The sequence below is a fragment of the Amblyomma maculatum genome, chromosome 8, assembly GCF_055883805.1.
Source record: "Amblyomma maculatum isolate TAMU_Amacu chromosome 8, ASM5588380v1, whole genome shotgun sequence".
NCBI lineage: Eukaryota > Metazoa > Arthropoda > Arachnida > Ixodida > Ixodidae > Amblyomma > Amblyomma maculatum.
The window spans coordinates 106,037,558-106,054,429 of record NC_139351.1 but is presented as its reverse complement, the minus strand read 5'-3'; the positions used below and the strand labels follow the sequence as shown (position 1 = coordinate 106,054,429).

Below are 16,872 nucleotides of genomic sequence, written 5' to 3'. Positions count from 1 at the left end.
GGGAGAAGTATAGATAGTCCACAATCTTTGACGAATATTGTGGAAAAAAGATGTAGGCAACGCGATAGCGTTTAAACACCAATGCCTTTAAGACGATGTATGGATCAGGCGGCGGCTGGCGCCATCTGTTGCGGCAGCGCCGTATACGACCGAAGGAATTTTCCAGTGAGCGCCGCATAGCAGGTAAGTAAAGCGGAAATGTTCTTTGCCTCTCGCTTAACTATTAGTTCCGTATTTAGTTTATTTCTAATGACGCGCCTAAACATTAGCTGCCAGTAATAAGTCAATGCATAAATTTGGTCCGCCTTTATTAGGAACAAAGCAGTGTGATTCTGTGGCGGAGTGGATGCATGCTCGCCTCGCACAGCGAAGGAACCGTATTCAACTCCGCGGGTTCCCGCAAAACTTTTATTGCACCTTTATTTTCTTCCGATTTTCGCGCTACAACCGCAACGCCGACATCGGCTTTTCTGCGACACGGGGTCCTAACGCTTCCACGTTAGAAAAACTATCTTGACTGACATGTTGAGACAGTTCACAGGGAGGAAGCCGCGAAATAAACAGTCCATGACTATGAGCGATTCGCTAACAGATACCTCAGTAACACGATTCGCAAAACTCTCTGCACGTCCCATGTATGTATATGTGGTCGTCTGATTAGTTCGAAGGATTCATTTTGTGATTTTAAGGCCAGCCGACTGCCCCGTCTCTTGGAACATATATATGAAGTGCTGCGGGTGAAAGAAAAGTTGCAGGGCACAACCAGTAGCCGAGTGCCATATCAAAGGTTTCGCCTTAGCCATTTGAGTAATGCTAAAAATTGTATGGTGTTCTCAGCTGATGAAATTAGATAACTATTATCCCCAACCCAGCCATTATCAATATTAATCGCATTACGTCAATAGCAGGACAAGGCACTGGTCAGCCGCCCGTAGAATATATTTCGAGACAGAACTGAAAATAAAAGACTTATATTTTAGCAGGCAGCCAAACGTTCTCTCACCTTGATCGCCTTCAGAGAGTCGTCCAAGGAAGAAGACGCCGTGTTGTTTCCTTGGCTCGAATACATGCCGGCTATGGGAAACGATTCTAGTCAGTCTCTCTTTCTCTCTCTCTCTCTCACACAAGCGCGCACACACACACACACACACACACACACACACACACACACACACACACACACACACACACACACACACACACACACACACACACACACACACACACACACACACACACACACACACACACACACACACACACACACACACACACACACACACACACACACACACACACACACACACACACACACACACACACACACACACACACACACACACACACACACACACACACACACACACACACACACACACACACACACACACACACACACACACACACACACACACACACACACACACACACACACACACACACACACACACACACACACCAGTATACAGCTCATGTGCGTTTTGGCAACATGAAACCAGTCTCGCTTCAAAATCAACGAGCCAGCACCCCAGCACCATGGGCAGGTAAGCAGCGAAATAAAAACATGATACACCACCTAACGGATCACAAAATATTATGGGGACAATTAATATCCGCCTTAAAAGCATGAAGCAATAGCGGGAAGTTGTCCTCTGGGGGATTTCGCATTGACAATTCGAAATAAATATCGCGGTTCGAAAAGTGCGGTGTGGAGTCGTTTGAAAATATGCTAGAGCTCGACACGGCACCATATAATAGTTGCAAATTTTCGTGTACTGTATTTACAGACACGTTTTACAGACATTTCATGTCTCTAAAAGGAATACCGGGCAAAGTGGACAGCTACGATCGTCGCAAATGCCCAACAAAACGCCCTGTTCAAACACTGAAGGCATGTATGGGTTTATGTATTAGGTCAGTCGCTGAATTTATTAGCCAAGAAGAGCGCAGTAAAATACTGATTGAAAATACCGCTGAACACGTTTAACAGCGCACATGTCCGTTTAAAGCTTACTCTTCCGCAATAACAGTTTGCTTGCAGAAAAGCCAGCTTTCAGTGCCGCGCCTTAGCCGAAGGTTGTCTCGGCGTTTTGAGCGCTTCTAAATGATCGGCCCGACTTGAAAACCAGTAGTTCAATAGGGGCTTTTTTATCTATGTAAAACTACCAATATTGTCTTGTGAAGTTTATACAAAGTTTTTATATGATGCAAAATCACGCGAAATGCACTCGTGAGATGTCTCCTAAATGCGATCACATCTTTCAAAAAGCAGCGAGCCTCGAAACGGGGGAAAAACAGGCACTTCCCAAAACCATAACGGCGGGAGACCCGCAAGCGCGGTGCAAATCCCCGCGGGAAAACCGTGATACTCTGCGCGGCTGCCCGCAGTGACTCATTTGCCCATTCTGGGAGAACGGTCAATAGACCGCGTCGCGGCCAGCCGGCGACCCCAACGCCGTCTACTGCCCTGGCGGCGAGACGGCGTAGCAGACAGCATCATTACCTTTATTCGGTGCGCCCATAACGACAAGGTGTTTTAAATTGAACGGCCTGTTCATATGCATACCGCACTTTGTTCCTATTTTCACCTGCGCACAGAACTTGGCCTTGACTGTATGCTCGCTGCACTAAATTTATCCCAAAACATGGCTGCTGAAAGCTGTTGTCTTACTTTATTCCCCATTAGATTTTTTTCACATCATTCAAAGAAACGAGTGCTACAAGTGTGCTTATCATAAGTTTACATCAGATAAATAGATAACTGACAGGTCATTTTGTATGATTTGAGCATCAGCTCTACTGCTAATACCAAGCTGACAAGGAAATGTCACTTCTTATTGACAACTAATAGCATAGCGCTTATACTTGCTTTGTTCCCAAACACATGGTAGACAGGGCGTCAACCCCGCTTTTCCCTCTGCGCCAAAGCCCATTAGACTAGCCGGAGATCACTATAGACAGATGTAGTTACGGAGTCGTAGTCAGACAAAGAGAGTGATTACCTTTGCAGCTGCAACCGGTGCTCCTTTGTAAGGAACACAGGCGACGATGTGTCGCGGCGCACACTGCCTCAAGCCGGGGAACACCAAGAGCGAGGATGCCCGCAGCAACAGCTTGGCGTCGGCGCCGCGCACACCTTTTGATTTCCTGCCTCGGCGCTTTTTGCGCGTTTTTGTGTTTAACGCTGTGGAGTCTTTATGGGGCGGGGTTGCCCATCCCCGCGCATGCGCAGTGAACGGAAAGGGTCCCGGCCGGCGCCTGCTACGGCCTACGAGAGGAGTCCGCCTACCACTGCACGCGTTTGAGCGCCAAACTTCAGGTTTTCGATCAAAATAAGCAAATGAAGAGAATAGACATTAGGCGCTCCATTCATGGCACGGATAAGGACAAAAGAGAGATTCAATTATTAAAATATGACGCACGCCATGTACTTCAAATCACTCAATAAAGTGCGCTTCACCACATTACACATCATATCAGTATGCTGCTACAGATCCTATGCGAGGTTACGCATGGCGGTTGCACATTACTATAGCATGGCCTCGAACTCCTCAAGTGCATGAATTATCCACTCGTAAAAAAAAAAAAAAAAAAAAAAAATTCTTATAACCACTACCACAACAGCGATTTCAGCTTCTGTAAATGCGAATGATGTCTCTTCCAATAAAAACTGCAAGATATAGAGCGAAGTAACATTTATTAGCACTTGCCAAAAGATTAACGGCTATCCGACCAAGCACTTACTTTTAAATATTATTATATCCAAAGTTTGTTCGCCGTACCAAAGGTTTTCTCCGACGCTGGAACGACACACGTTTGAAAAAACAATATTTTTCAGGGATCGCCTGCGTTACAGCCAGCGGGGCAAGAAAGTGCACATAATGTTTTTGCGTACGATCAACCAAGATTTTGGGATAAAGCGTCGAACTAACATACAAATGAACAATTCGTTAGTTTCGCATGCAGGTCTGTATCAAGCAGTTTTTTTCATAAAGTTACTTCTCTTAAACTTCGTCAGGGGGCGGCAGTAAACAGCCGGAATGTCACGTGACTTTTCTGTCGGTCCACGCAAGACGGTCCGTCGGGCGGGCGCTTGTGTGTGCTAGGATTTTTTTGTTTTTTTCGACTTTAGAGGCTTGATGTAGCGATCAACGAGTGCAAGAAATGGCCTTAAGGAAAGTCAAGGGTAACATCGAACGTATGTTCGATAAGAATTTGACGGATCTCGTCCGGGGAATAAGAAACAACAAGGAGAACGAGGTGAGAGCAGTGGCGTCGAAAACTCCCCTTTTCGCAGCGCTATGAGGAGGCCTAGTCCATATTTCTGGGCGTCAGGTTGCAGAGTTTCTGCGATAAGTTAACTTGCCCGGCTCTTGGCTGTCTTTTTAATAGCCTCTGCATCGGCATCACTTTTCAGTTGCTTGCACGATGCAGCCTGACGAGGTCGACCGTCATGTCCAGAGCGCAGCGATTTATTGGTCGTCGTGCGTCTGGACTACTTTATTTTGTACTTCAGCCCCAGCGGCGACCTGCATGGAAGCCGATCTTGCTGGATTTCATGCTCCTGACAGCGATACAAAGTTCTGGCTGCTCTAATGGTTGACATGCATGCATTGCATACTTTTGAGCTGCAAGCGATCGGTGGAGCCTTCCGTATGTCAGGTCGCGTCAAAATGCATTCGTATGCTCCAGTAATTTGCTTGTGCTAGCCGCGCAACTAGAGCAAGGCTCTGGTTTTACCGCCTTGGTTGAAGTGTTTGTTTTTGCCTTGGTGGAGTTAATGTGCTCGGGCTGTGAAATTCCTCGATACCTATACAGGTAGCGTTGCGAACTAGTTTCGTTACTTCCCGGTTCAGCCGAAGTCACAGTGAGGCGATCGCTTTGCTTGCCACAGCCTGCGCTAAGCTTACCGCGACCGTTCTACTTATTGAATGAATCTTCGCCTGCGTCGAATACTAGAACGTTGACGGTCATAAGCTGCCAAAACCCTAATTAAGTTATGTTAGTCACTGATCTCTCTGAGCTCTGTCGTATTACATGTCTTTACAGCGCTCATTAACAGGAGTAGCACTGACAAGTTTTTTTTTTCTTTTTTCAGACAAAGTACATTTCACAATGTATCGACGAAATCAAGGAAGAGCTACGACAGGAAAATATGTCTGTCAAGGCGAATGCTGTTGCAAAGCTAGCTTACGTGAGCAATCTTTTCCTTTGTGTGCTGTTGCTGGGACGGATAAGATTGTGCATGAAATTTTCGTGTCTTTTTGTGCTTTAGATACGTCTTCAGTAAACGTGATAGTGGCCCCTTAACTTATCAGCCGCAGGAGGCAGACTGCGAGCAGTAGCTTGAAAGCAAAAGTTGCTGTCACGAGCTTGTTATGCGGCCTTATTTAGTACTTCGTATGCAGATACCTTTTAACGACTTTCACACTCTTTCATGTCAGAAAGTAATCTCTTTGTTAATGCTGGGATATGTGCCATCTGATGCAAAAGTATACAGTCCAGTTGTTGGAATGAGTGGCAGGATGGGTTGTGAACTTTTGATACAGACTTTAACTATAACCTTGCACTTGGGCAACCCTTAGATGTGGTTTGCACACAATGTAGTGAATATCCTACAACATAAATTTTATCAATGCAGTTTTGTGCATAATTTCATGTTCCTCAATATCATTGCGGCCTTGAGCTGCTAGCTTGTGTTCTTTTGTTGTTATTGTTTTGTGGTTGGTAGTCACTGCTGTGGCTGCTGACCTATAATTTAACTAGCCTGCGTACAGTTACATGTTTTGCCATCTTACAACATTAAGGAAACCCATTTCTCACATCATCCCATCCACTGATATGTTGGTAAGCTTCTTTCGGACTTTTGCAAAACTGGAACTTTTTTAAATGTGCTTGGGTTTTATATGCCTTACATACTTTTATGCATAGAAATATCAAGTATCTTTTTTGCTTCACATTTAATGCAAAAAACATAAAGCAAGCAATGCCCCAAAGTTTGAAATATTTTGGAGAAAGTCGGGGAGGGGTCTTGGTTCCTTGTTAAGATTTGAATTGCACACTAGTTCTGATAGAACCTGTGCAAACACCATTCTGCCTGTGTACTGGGCTTGCAAGCTTCTTTTATACGCCAGAGTATGTGCATTTATAGCCTACTGTTTAGGAGTGTCGAGCCTGTTAATTTTGGGACTGCTTGTTTGGGACTGAATGGCAGTTTTGCATTCCTAAATAGCTGGAGGGATTATTGGAACATTGTGGCTGTTCGACTAGTGCTCAATGCTACGAAAGGGATGTTCAACAGATTTCCTGTTACATTGCGGGCAGTGGCTGGAAATTTCTTTTCCATGATAAATTATGTGTAGTGATTGTTTTAAGTAACTATATATTCCGTCTCTGAATTTTTTTTTTTTTTTTTTTTTGCAGCTCCAAATGTTAGGCTACGACATCAGTTGGGCAGCCTTCAACATTATTGAAGTCATGAGCTCAACAAAGTTTACATACAAGGTAAGCTACATTTGTGTACTTCATTTTTGTGATATTTATTGCCAATGTTAGGTTTTTTCACGAAGGAATTTTTGTTTGAATTGTTAAATGGGTAAATGCATACACAAATTTTCAGGTAGCGTGCTCAGTATGTTGGACTTTATGGAGAAGGTTTCTCCGCTAAATATCAAGCTCCATACGTGACAGGGTGGGAAACAATGAGGCTTATGAGGGGGATAAAAATGGTAATTAATGTCAGCTTAGGTGCATAGCCATTGCTGCATTCCATTTCAGTACCATGTGTCGTTGATCAGTGAAGGATGGTCTTAAGAAAGCTTAACAAAGTTTTGGTTTCTGCTACGCGGTATTCTTGTGACGCGACAAGTAATAGTCTTTTCTGAGAAAGTGTGAAGCAAGCGGTACACTCTCTTCCGTTGTCCACAGCGTATTGGTTACCTGGCCGCATCTCAAAGCTTCCACGAAGGCACAGATGTCCTTATGCTCACTACAAACATGATTCGAAAGGTAAGGTCCTTCCGCTATGAGCTTACAGGATGTGGCCAGCAGAATTTACTGCCGTTCGCTTCCAGGACCTAAACAGCCAGGGCATGTACGACTCTGGCACTGCCATGAGCGGCCTGGCATGCTTTGTGACAGCCGACCTGGCTCGTGACCTAGCCAACGATGTCATGACATTGGTGAGTGTCTACAGGGTCCTTTTCTGAAACTGAGCTCACCTATGAATGACTTAGTTGTGACTTCGCTTTGTTAGTTATTGTGATAGCAATGGTTGCGATAGTATAATATGTTAATCTCATCAGGAAAGAATGTATCATAGGCCATCGGATCCATTCATTGGTTGAAGGGTAGCAACTTCATCAGACAGGGAGTAATGTCACCAGACTTGAAGGAACAACTGTATGTTTCGTTGTGTCTTCATCTTGTTCATGCGACCACCTGTAGACACTTTTGGGGAAACAGCCAGCTAGATGACCTGGGGAGATGTCTGGTTGCAAGCAACCAGACATGTAGAGGCATTTTTCTTATATCACTCACTGCTGTGCTGGTGTCTTGACCTGGTTGCTGCTGTCACCGTAGGCCATTTCTTGCTGCAATCGATTGCTGTTCAAGTGGTAAAAATGTTTTGCTCACATGTAATTTAAAATTTTCTGCTTATTTGGGGTGGAAGTCAATGCAGTCTTAATATCACTGTCATCTATTTCATCTATTTCACTCTCATCACATCATCTATTTATAAAATATATGTCCTTCGTGGTCTCACTTGTAAGCACACACTGATCACATGTACGGTCAAGGACAGAAGTCTTTAAGGATGCACAAAAAGCATCGTGCCACATAAGTGCATGTTTGTCGGAGATCGCCTCTATTACATGCTGCAACACTCATGCCTAACTTTATTCACCTCCACGAGCATAGCCTTGAGCCACTATCTAAGAATAGCACTGCAATCGCCAGTTACAGTTTACATGTCGTGAAGACTTTTGTCGCTGATATTTTTGGCTGGCTTTTGTAAGGCTTCGGATATGCACTGATGTGACTAAATTTTTGTGTGTGTGCAAACACCTTGCAGAGTGAAATGTGCAGCGGTTTGTTGTTGCTAGACACTGCGTGTGATTCTTCTTCATTTGTAGCGACTGCACACGCATGCTTAGTACTGTCTCCGCATTTGCAGCTCACGTCCACAAAGCCTTATCTGCGCAAGAAAGCTGTGCTGCTCATGTATAAAATATTCCTCCGGTTTCCGGATGCCTTGAGGCCAGCGTTCCCAAGACTTAAGGAAAAACTTGAAGATCCAGACCCAGGTATGGAGGTCGTCACTCTTGTACGTCAGGGCATAGAGAATTTCTAGAGTCAAGAAAAGAAGTGCTTCAGACTAGTAAATCTCTGTCCAGTCCAGAAATCAGGTTTCACTTTTTCTTCTAAATGCAGGCGTGCAGTCTGCGTCTGTAAATGTCATCTGTGAGTTGGCACGGAAGAACCCCAAGAACTACCTGTCATTAGCGCCAGTCTTCTTCAAGTTGATGACCAGCTCTACAAACAACTGGATGCTGATTAAGATCATCAAGTTGGTAAGCAGACCACCTTTGGTTGATTGGGGCTGTGGCCACAGTTTTGGCAACGAAAAGTGTGGCAATGTTCTTGGCAGTGTTCTAATGTAAGGTAAGGATGCAGTGAAGGAGCAGCTCTACATCGTGTCTTAATCTTGGGTTATTCTAGCAAGACTTGTCAGGATGCATTACTTAGCTCAGATCTGCATCATATCAACAAATAATGTTTGAGTGATATGGAAGAAATTGAAATGATTTGGAGCCCTTATTGCTAGTTTATAATGATAAGTAAAAGTTAGGAAGTGGATAACAAAAGAGCAAGGGAGCTGTAGTAAAGAAGGCGAAACATTCAGTGCTTGGTTTTATCCACTGGAGGCAAAGCACTTTGTTTTCAATTGGTTTTTAAGACTGAGCTGATCGTAAGCTAGTGCTAACATAATGCACTCGGAACCTGCGATTCTGAAGTCTTTTTCTCTACTGTGAACCATTTAGGTTGTCAAGTGAAATAAAGATGGGTGGCTGCCTTTGCTCTCTGACCAACACGCTGGAATTCGAAGTCGTGTGCACCAGTTTAAACTTGTTGTTTTTAGCATGTTGTGAGATCTTATTTGTCAAAGTTGTAAAAGAAGTTGCATGTGAAATACGTCCTGCAACATAGGGTTGCTATTTTGTGTAAGAAAATTGTGTCCGGTGTACCAGTGCCTCGGTAACTTATAGGCATGTTGGCATTCTGTTAGTCGCCAGAAGTTGCAGGTTTGAGGAAAAAGTCTCGCAGAGTAAGGCCATAGCTACAGAGATATCCAGTGAGGACACACTTTACTGAAGCTGCAGGTCTTCTATTTTGAGCTTTTTTTCTTTTCTTTAGGACAGTTGCTCTGGTGTGCATGACCCAGCTGTTGAAAAGCTAGCGATTAACATTTGCATTGTGTATGGTCTCCTTGAAGCAGACTTGCCACTCATGTAGCCACACGCAGAATGCTGATGTGAAGTTAGGCCACCTAGGAAAAATGTCGCAGCAAATAATGAACGCTTTGATTATTCGCATATTAAAAAACCAAAAGCACTCACCTCGCCATTTCGCTCCGTCGTGCAATGTGTGACCACTACGGTCATCCAGCACACGGGAAATGCTTCGAAAATGCGAAACACCGTTTGCTAAAAGCAGCATGAACATGAAGTCATCTGCTACAGAGCGCGTCAAGCAGCTCGCTCTACTTCCACTTTGAGAACTGATGGGGAAGTTAGTGCGGGAAAACTCGTGCAGCACGGTGTAAAATCAAGTGTTGAAGTGCAGGTGGTGCTAGCTGCACTGACAGCGCCGCAGAAAGTGATGCAGAAAATGCAGCCAAATAGAGGGGCCCTGTAGTTTGTTTAGCTTATTAAAGGCAGATTCACACAAGGGACCATTGATCCATGGGATGTGCATTACGTGCTCGCATGTCACCGCAAACTGGTCTGTGGTCCGATGATGTCAAGCGGACTCAGCGGATCAAAAAGGCTGCGACAACTCTGGACGAACCGAAGTTGCTATACCACTTTAAAGCGATTGGCAGCATCAAGAAGCAGGAAGGGGAATCTTTTTTCTGCGTGCACCTCAGGCCTAGTGACGTTGCCATGTCAAAATTTTCCCATTCACCCCTCTGCTACAAACAGTCAAAAGACCTGTCTCCTTCTATTGTCTCAGGACTGTGCGGCTTGCGAGGAAGGAATCCATTTCCAGCAGCCGAAACATTGTTAGCAGTGGGCTGGTTGCCACATTTTGCACAAATAGCTCTTCGGCACGCTGGTCAACCCAACTGGAAAAGGCTATTTTACATTTTTCACTTGACCAGTCTGTGGGCTAAAAGTGTGCCTCATATAGTAGTACCATGCCAACACGTAATGCGCGGCCCGCAGACCGGCTTCTTCGTGTGAATTGGCCCCTACAGATGCACAAATCTTAGATGCTAAAGGGCTGTAACAATGCTTGCTGTTGCTTGGACTGATTCACTTTCAGTAATTGTTATTTCAGGTTTAGGTTTATATTTTAGGGAAATGTCCTTAGCAAAAGAGGTCTTTTTTATTATTTTATGTACAAATGGGGACAGAAGTTTACACAAACAGGTGTGCAGGAAGATTTTATATTTCCAGTGTCACGCAGTGCAGTCACTTGAAATGCCAGCAGATATGATTGGACACACATACTTCGTTCACCGAGACCACTAATAGGTGTCCTAGCCATGAGACAAGCTACAGTAACTTTTTTTTTTACTGAACATGCGTGCACTGCTCCTGTGGCGCATGACACCAAGCACCTACCGAGCTTTGGCAATGAACAAGCTTCCGTTACTGCCGGAAGAGGTGTGTTAACTTATCAAGCCAAAACATTGCATGTTCCACTCACTTCTGTGGTCCATAACCACCAGTTTGCAGTGTATGTAAGCTGTAGTGTCTTCACCGACTTCATAACTTATGTCTTATGATTATTGCTGCCTTGGACAATTGGCTCTGAGGAGTAACTAATTACGAGGCATCGTTTCGGAAGTATGCTTACTACTGCCAAGGATGTACTGTCGTGATCACTATTACGGGACGTTGGAGGACGTGACAAAACTGCTTTGTGCGCTTGACGGCACCCACCCTCTCTTATTACCTATCGCAGGCCTGTCTATCATCACTCCTACTTCACGCGCGTCATACTAGATCGTAACCGGCACCTGGTGCCGCTTCGATGTCAAGCTAGCGTACGCCCCAGCCACTGCAATGGGTGAAGCACATCACGTGCTGCCAGAGCGCAAGACTGAGTGAAGGGGAGGCTGGCAATTCTGTTTTCTTTGTTTTACTGCGTTAGCTGTATGAGCAGCACTTTCCCCAAAATGACGGTGTCTAATGCCTCCAGTGCCCGTTGTGTGCATCCGAGTGAATGATGCCTTCATCGTCCAACTTAACCAGGCATATTTGCTTCCTTATATTGGTATACATGTGGAGGAGGATAGAATTGAGGGCAAACGTGTTTTTGCTTTATATTCCATGTAGACACTAAATCGCATATTTCCTTTGCAAGTATATGTTTAGCGTATTTGCATTTTTAAGAATTATTGGCATTCCCAGGCAAGGTTTTTTCCGAACAGAAGCAATTACCCACCCTGGCATTCGGTATCTGGCGCAACTGCAGGCACCATAACCATCATGCATGCAGAGTTACGGCGCAGTGAAAGGCAGCGCGCAACTTGCTGCATCCATCGCGGTGGCCAAGGCACACATTAAACATGTATCGAAGTGCCGCCTGGCGCCAGTTACGATGTATACGATGCGAGTAAAGTAGGGGGGATAATACGGAGATTTTACAGCAGCTTATAGAGCGGGCGGTTTCCGTTATATGGTGCAGAACAAAGTTTTTCCATCCGCTCCGACATCACGCAAAATTGCAATCACAACAGTACATCTTTATTCAAATGTCTTCAAGCCACATGGTTTGATTCATGCCTTTGTGGTTGAGGTGTGTAGTTAGAGCATACCCAAAGTTAGAAATGTTGCAAGATGGAGGGAAGCTATTCTTCTTACCGCTGCAGACTTGTTGAGCTTTACATATGCCTTAATTACCCTGTATACATGTCTTATAGCTGCCCCGTGGCCTGAGAACTTTAGACTGAGGCTGTACAAATGTGTGGTTGAAACATGTTGAGACAGAGTGATGAACTGGCAACAGTATTTGATTAGCATTTGGATTCAGAAAAAAAAAATGTATGAAAGAGTTAACACTTGCAAATAGTTTGGGTACAGAAAACATTTTACTTGTGTTTTTTATTGGTGACTGGAAAAGAAAGGAAGTTTGCTGAAAACATTGAAGAACGTTTAATATGACAAGGCTCATTCACACCTTTTTTCCTTTCATTTTTATTTTTGTGGAGAAAAAAAAAAGCCTGCTTTTTGTCAAGCATATATATACAGCATGGTGGATGTGCGTGCTGTGTGGGCAGACTATGTTCACCTTGTCGCCACTTGTCATGACGGCTTCCCTTCGGGCTGTTTATTATTTCTCTTTTCCGCCAGTGTTTGTTGCACGTCTGTCTGTCTGCGTCTTGTCTCGGCTATTGTTGTGCCCTGCTCTCTTTCTCTCTCTCTCTCTCTTGTCTGTCCTGGTTCACCTCTACCCCCTCTCTCTTTCTCTCCATCCAGTTTGGGGTTCTGACCTACATTGAGCCCAGGCTGGGTAGAAAATTGAGTCAGCCGCTCATTAACATAATACGCAGGTAATGCCCAATGCGTTAACGCCGCAGTGCCTTTGGGAACTACTACGTAGTGCTGTCATTAGCAGCTATGGGATGCTTTGTGGGTGGATTTTTGCTTTTTGCTTGAGCATGTGGTTGCATCTGTCATATGGACTGAAGCTGGCTGATCTCGGGCCTGTATAACACGATGCATTGCTTCGGTGCTTCATGTGTTGTCTGTGATGCCACTTATGCTGCTGCTGGTGCTGTTGTTGCAAGCTGTTGCTTCTGCGCTGCACGGCTAGTTTTGAGCCGAACTTTGGTTTGCATCTTCTCCCAAGTGCAGACTTGGCCACATTTCTCACTAAGAGGTTTTCGTGGCTGAGAGATGGTTAAGGTTGTAATTTTGTTTCTTGACATAATGTACCTTAACACTTGCAGAACAGAGGGAAAGACGTTTTGTAAGCAAAAAGGAAAAATACAGTCATGAGGTACATGGTGTAAACATCACTTACTTAATTGACCTAAAAACCTGAAGTTTATCTTCTGTACTCCTACTTTTGAATGCAATCTTGAAGCAAAGATTGCAAAGTTAAGAAGAGTACCTTGTGCTGGTTTTGATGATTCTGGTCTAATCTTCTTCGTGTGTAGCTCAGAAAGGCTCTTATTATTTCTTTTCTTTTCCAGTCACCACTTGAATTTGTTTTGAGGTTAGTGCTTGATTTATAAGCATTTGCTTTCCACCCGAGAGACAGCCACAAGACATGAAGCAGGCCTTTTGAGCACTCCTTTGCTTGTCATAGGAAGCGTGCGCGTGAAGTCCCCCATGAGAGTTCTTGATGTAGAGATGAGACATGGCTGCGAACTAAAGCACATGAGACATGGTGTAAAACACATCAATTCTCTCGATTGGTTGAGGCAGATCTGCATGTCTCTTTGACCAATATTGCCTTGCAAAAAATAAACAAGAAAAGTGCTTGAGAACTACATAGGCTGTGCTATGATGGCCAGCCAATTTTTCAGGTGTTTGTTTACGCCTGACGGGTTTTTAAAGTGCGCATACGCACACCATGTTTGTGTGTGCGGTCTCCCTTTGCAGTTCGGCGCCCTCACTCCCCTTGAGCCTAGGCTGGGAAAAAAGTTGATCGAGCCCCTAACTAACTTAATCCACAGGTAACCAAGGCACGGCCGCTGACGTGTTTTTTTTTGTGCGTGTGTTCGTGTGTGTGCGTGTGCGCGCGCCCTCTCATTCAGTGATTTCTCTTTTTTTAGTGGCTTGCCTCTTTAGGTTGACCTTTTCCTTTCTTTTTTTTGCTTTCTTCTTGCTTCTTTGTTTCTTGTAACTGCCATTGCTGCCCGTCTGCAAAATGCTAAGCCTGCCCGGACTTTTCTTTTGCGTAGTTAGTGAGCACACTCCGCTGCTTTTGCTAGACTGGCTGGGCCGTGAGTGCATCTGCACTAGGCTTTCAAATAGCTTTGAAACAGCCACAGCATGCATGTTGAGAAGCAAGATTGGGTAGAGTGACGACAACATATGTCTCGTCTAGGCTCTTTCTGCCACAATTTGCGCAGACTGGCAGAAAATTTTACAAAGAATTCGAGGCTTGCAAAGCAGATCAAATGGAGGGAGTCTTGGGGAGTTTGCAGTGTTTGGGAGATTTTGTGGACCAGGCATCGAGTATGCCCCCACTTTTCTACTATTGCTTTGCTGTATATGGCATGTCTTGCAAAGTGCGACGGGCCAGCTACGACTCGGGGCCTGTGTTGATGTCACTTTCTGCCCGTTCTCTCTGCTCAGCAACCAGCCAAAATGTTTTACAAGGCAGTATGTAGTGTACAGGTAGTACGAGGAATTTCTCAGATGCCTTAAAAACATCTGAACAAGAATATATTTGATGTCTATGAAATAAAAGAGCGTTTATATATACGTTGTAAGCAAGATTATTTCCTATTGGTTATCGAAATGCAACTCGGTGACCAGACCTTGTATAATGTGTTTTTAAATAGAGTCATTCACCTTATGCGCTCAGACTTGCCCCATTTCGGAAGTTTGCTTCATGCAATTGATTGTTGTGCGTCTTGTCGTCTATCTTTTGGTGCTTTCTGTGGCAGAAGTTTTCAGTCCAGAGCGTCATTGACCGCAGTGTGTGTGAGGTAGTGGTGGCTGCTAGTTCATGGTTTTTTGGTTAAATACGTTTAGAGGAACTACATTGTGTTTTCTTTGCCTCGTGCCAGTAAATTGACTTATTTTCACCAAGAGATGCCTGCAGTCCAACTCCAGGTCACAGTTCTCTCGGCTTGGTTGGACTATGATGTGGGCGAGTTGGCAACGGTCCATTCTTTGAGACATAGCCACAACTCCGTATAGTATTTTTTTTTCTTGTAAAGTTCAGATAGTTGGCATTTTGTGGCTGTTGCAATTGGCAGGAAAAAATGTATTGTTGGTGGGAAATGTGGAAGCTTAAGAGGGAATATTCTCTCTGGCCATTTGCAGCTGGTGACATTGATAACATTGAAAACAGTAGGGATTCTATGATAACTGTCCAAATGGGGTTAAAAAAAGAAAAAGAACACCTGACATTATTTCAGTAATATTCTTGAAAAAAGTGATCTGGGGCAGGGATACTACTATTGGTACACAATTTTCATCCTTTTTCTTTTTAGATCAAAAAAGGAACCATTTTTTTTCTGAAATTGCCTATGTTGTCATCAGTAAGCAGTATAATCAATAAATAATATCGATCAACTTCACTTTGTCCTCCGTTTTCTGTGTTCTTTCTATGATGCCCGAGTGCAAACTTGAATCGGGGCGAAAAGTCGAACAAATACTGTGCAAGCAGCATGGACACTCTGGCATGGGAACTTTGGTGACAGATGTCAAATCAGCTCCTTTTCCTGTTGTGGGGGCTAGTAATCTTGTCTTTTTCTTTCTTTAATTTCTTATGGAAAGTTTTGTTCACTAGCTCTTTTGATGCTTGTGGCTGCTTTTGAGGTTGTCACTTGCTGCAGTGAAGATTTATTCAGTGTCAGAGGATTGGTTCAAAGCTGTGGGTTCATCAAGTTTTGAGGGCATATCAGGAGTGACCGGAGATTTCTCACAAGTAGCTCCATAGCGTTATCATGAACGTTATCATGAAAAAGTTGTCATATGTATTATGCCGGTTTTTTTCCATTTTCCTGTGAACCAATTATTACTGTATTATTATTCGTGCATTAAAAGTTGATGCTGATTGAGGTTGAAAAATTCAGCATATAGCGGGGGCTGAATATAAACACTGAAATGTCCGAGCATTGAAAATGTCAGATAAAAGTCAGACTTTCAGGATTGCATCACTAATGATCCCTTCAGTTCGTAAATGTAAAAATATAGAGATTTATTAAGCAAGAGGTAGCTAGTAGCTATGTGTTGCTCATTTTGATAATTTTTACTGAAATTCTCTGGCACTTTTAATTGTGTTTCACTCACGCTTATTTATTTCAGCACCTCTGCAATGTCTTTATTGTACGAGTGCATCAACACAGTAATTGCAGGTAAGGGTACCCACAGGGTCTTAGCTTCACTATACTATACCAATCAAATTAGGTTTATCTGGTTTCAGATACCTACTTAACACAGTAAAGCATGCAATACCTGCTTGCCAACGTTTGTGTATTTGGTCACCACTGCGATGTCTACGCTAAGCATAATGGCCTACTTTGCATATCCGTTGTGGCTATTATACTGAACTGAGCTATTGGCTCTTTAACAAACAACACCATCTAGTGGAAGAACTTGTAACTAGTGGCATGTGGCTATTCAAAGTATGCTTTCGACAGTTCGAAGCTTCGCTGAAACATCGCTCTACCATCGTGAGGCTATTCACTTATGGTTTTCTTAGCCAGCTGCAAGGAGCAGCATTCGTGAGCTTGAGTCACTGAAAGAAAAGAAAAGTGAAGAATACACATTTCGCTCATCACTTCTGACAACGTGTTGTTAAGTGGTTGCAAAATGTGTGACTCCAGCCTGGGCGTATTTAGTCCATCTACTCCTAATTTTGATGAGCTAGTTCAAAACTGTTTGGAGCAGCAGTCTAAGCTCTTGTCATGCTTTAACTAGTAGGTAGATTACATGTGTGTGTCTAAAGTGGGAG

At 43.9% G+C, this 16,872-nt stretch overlaps 1 protein-coding gene across 2 annotated transcripts in view; it reads left to right on the top strand.

Annotated features, from left to right (window-relative positions):
- Window positions 1–4,033: 4,033 nt before the first annotated feature.
- Window positions 4,034–16,872, top strand: part of g (adaptor-related protein complex 3, delta 1 subunit-like garnet) — a 51,465-nt gene continuing 38,626 nt past the window's right edge. For both annotated transcript variants that reach the window (XM_084577130.1, XM_084577129.1), the window contains exons 1-9: window positions 4,034–4,260; window positions 5,099–5,194; window positions 6,424–6,504; window positions 6,928–7,008; window positions 7,074–7,181; window positions 8,177–8,306; window positions 8,434–8,573; window positions 13,842–13,915; window positions 16,224–16,273. In XM_084577130.1, coding sequence (XP_084433256.1) covers window positions 4,165–4,260; window positions 5,099–5,194; window positions 6,424–6,504; window positions 6,928–7,008; window positions 7,074–7,181; window positions 8,177–8,306; window positions 8,434–8,573; window positions 13,842–13,915; window positions 16,224–16,273 — 856 coding nt within the window. In that variant the 5' untranslated portion in view covers window positions 4,034–4,164. The remainder of the gene's footprint in view (window positions 4,261–5,098; window positions 5,195–6,423; window positions 6,505–6,927; window positions 7,009–7,073; window positions 7,182–8,176; window positions 8,307–8,433; window positions 8,574–13,841; window positions 13,916–16,223; window positions 16,274–16,872) is intronic.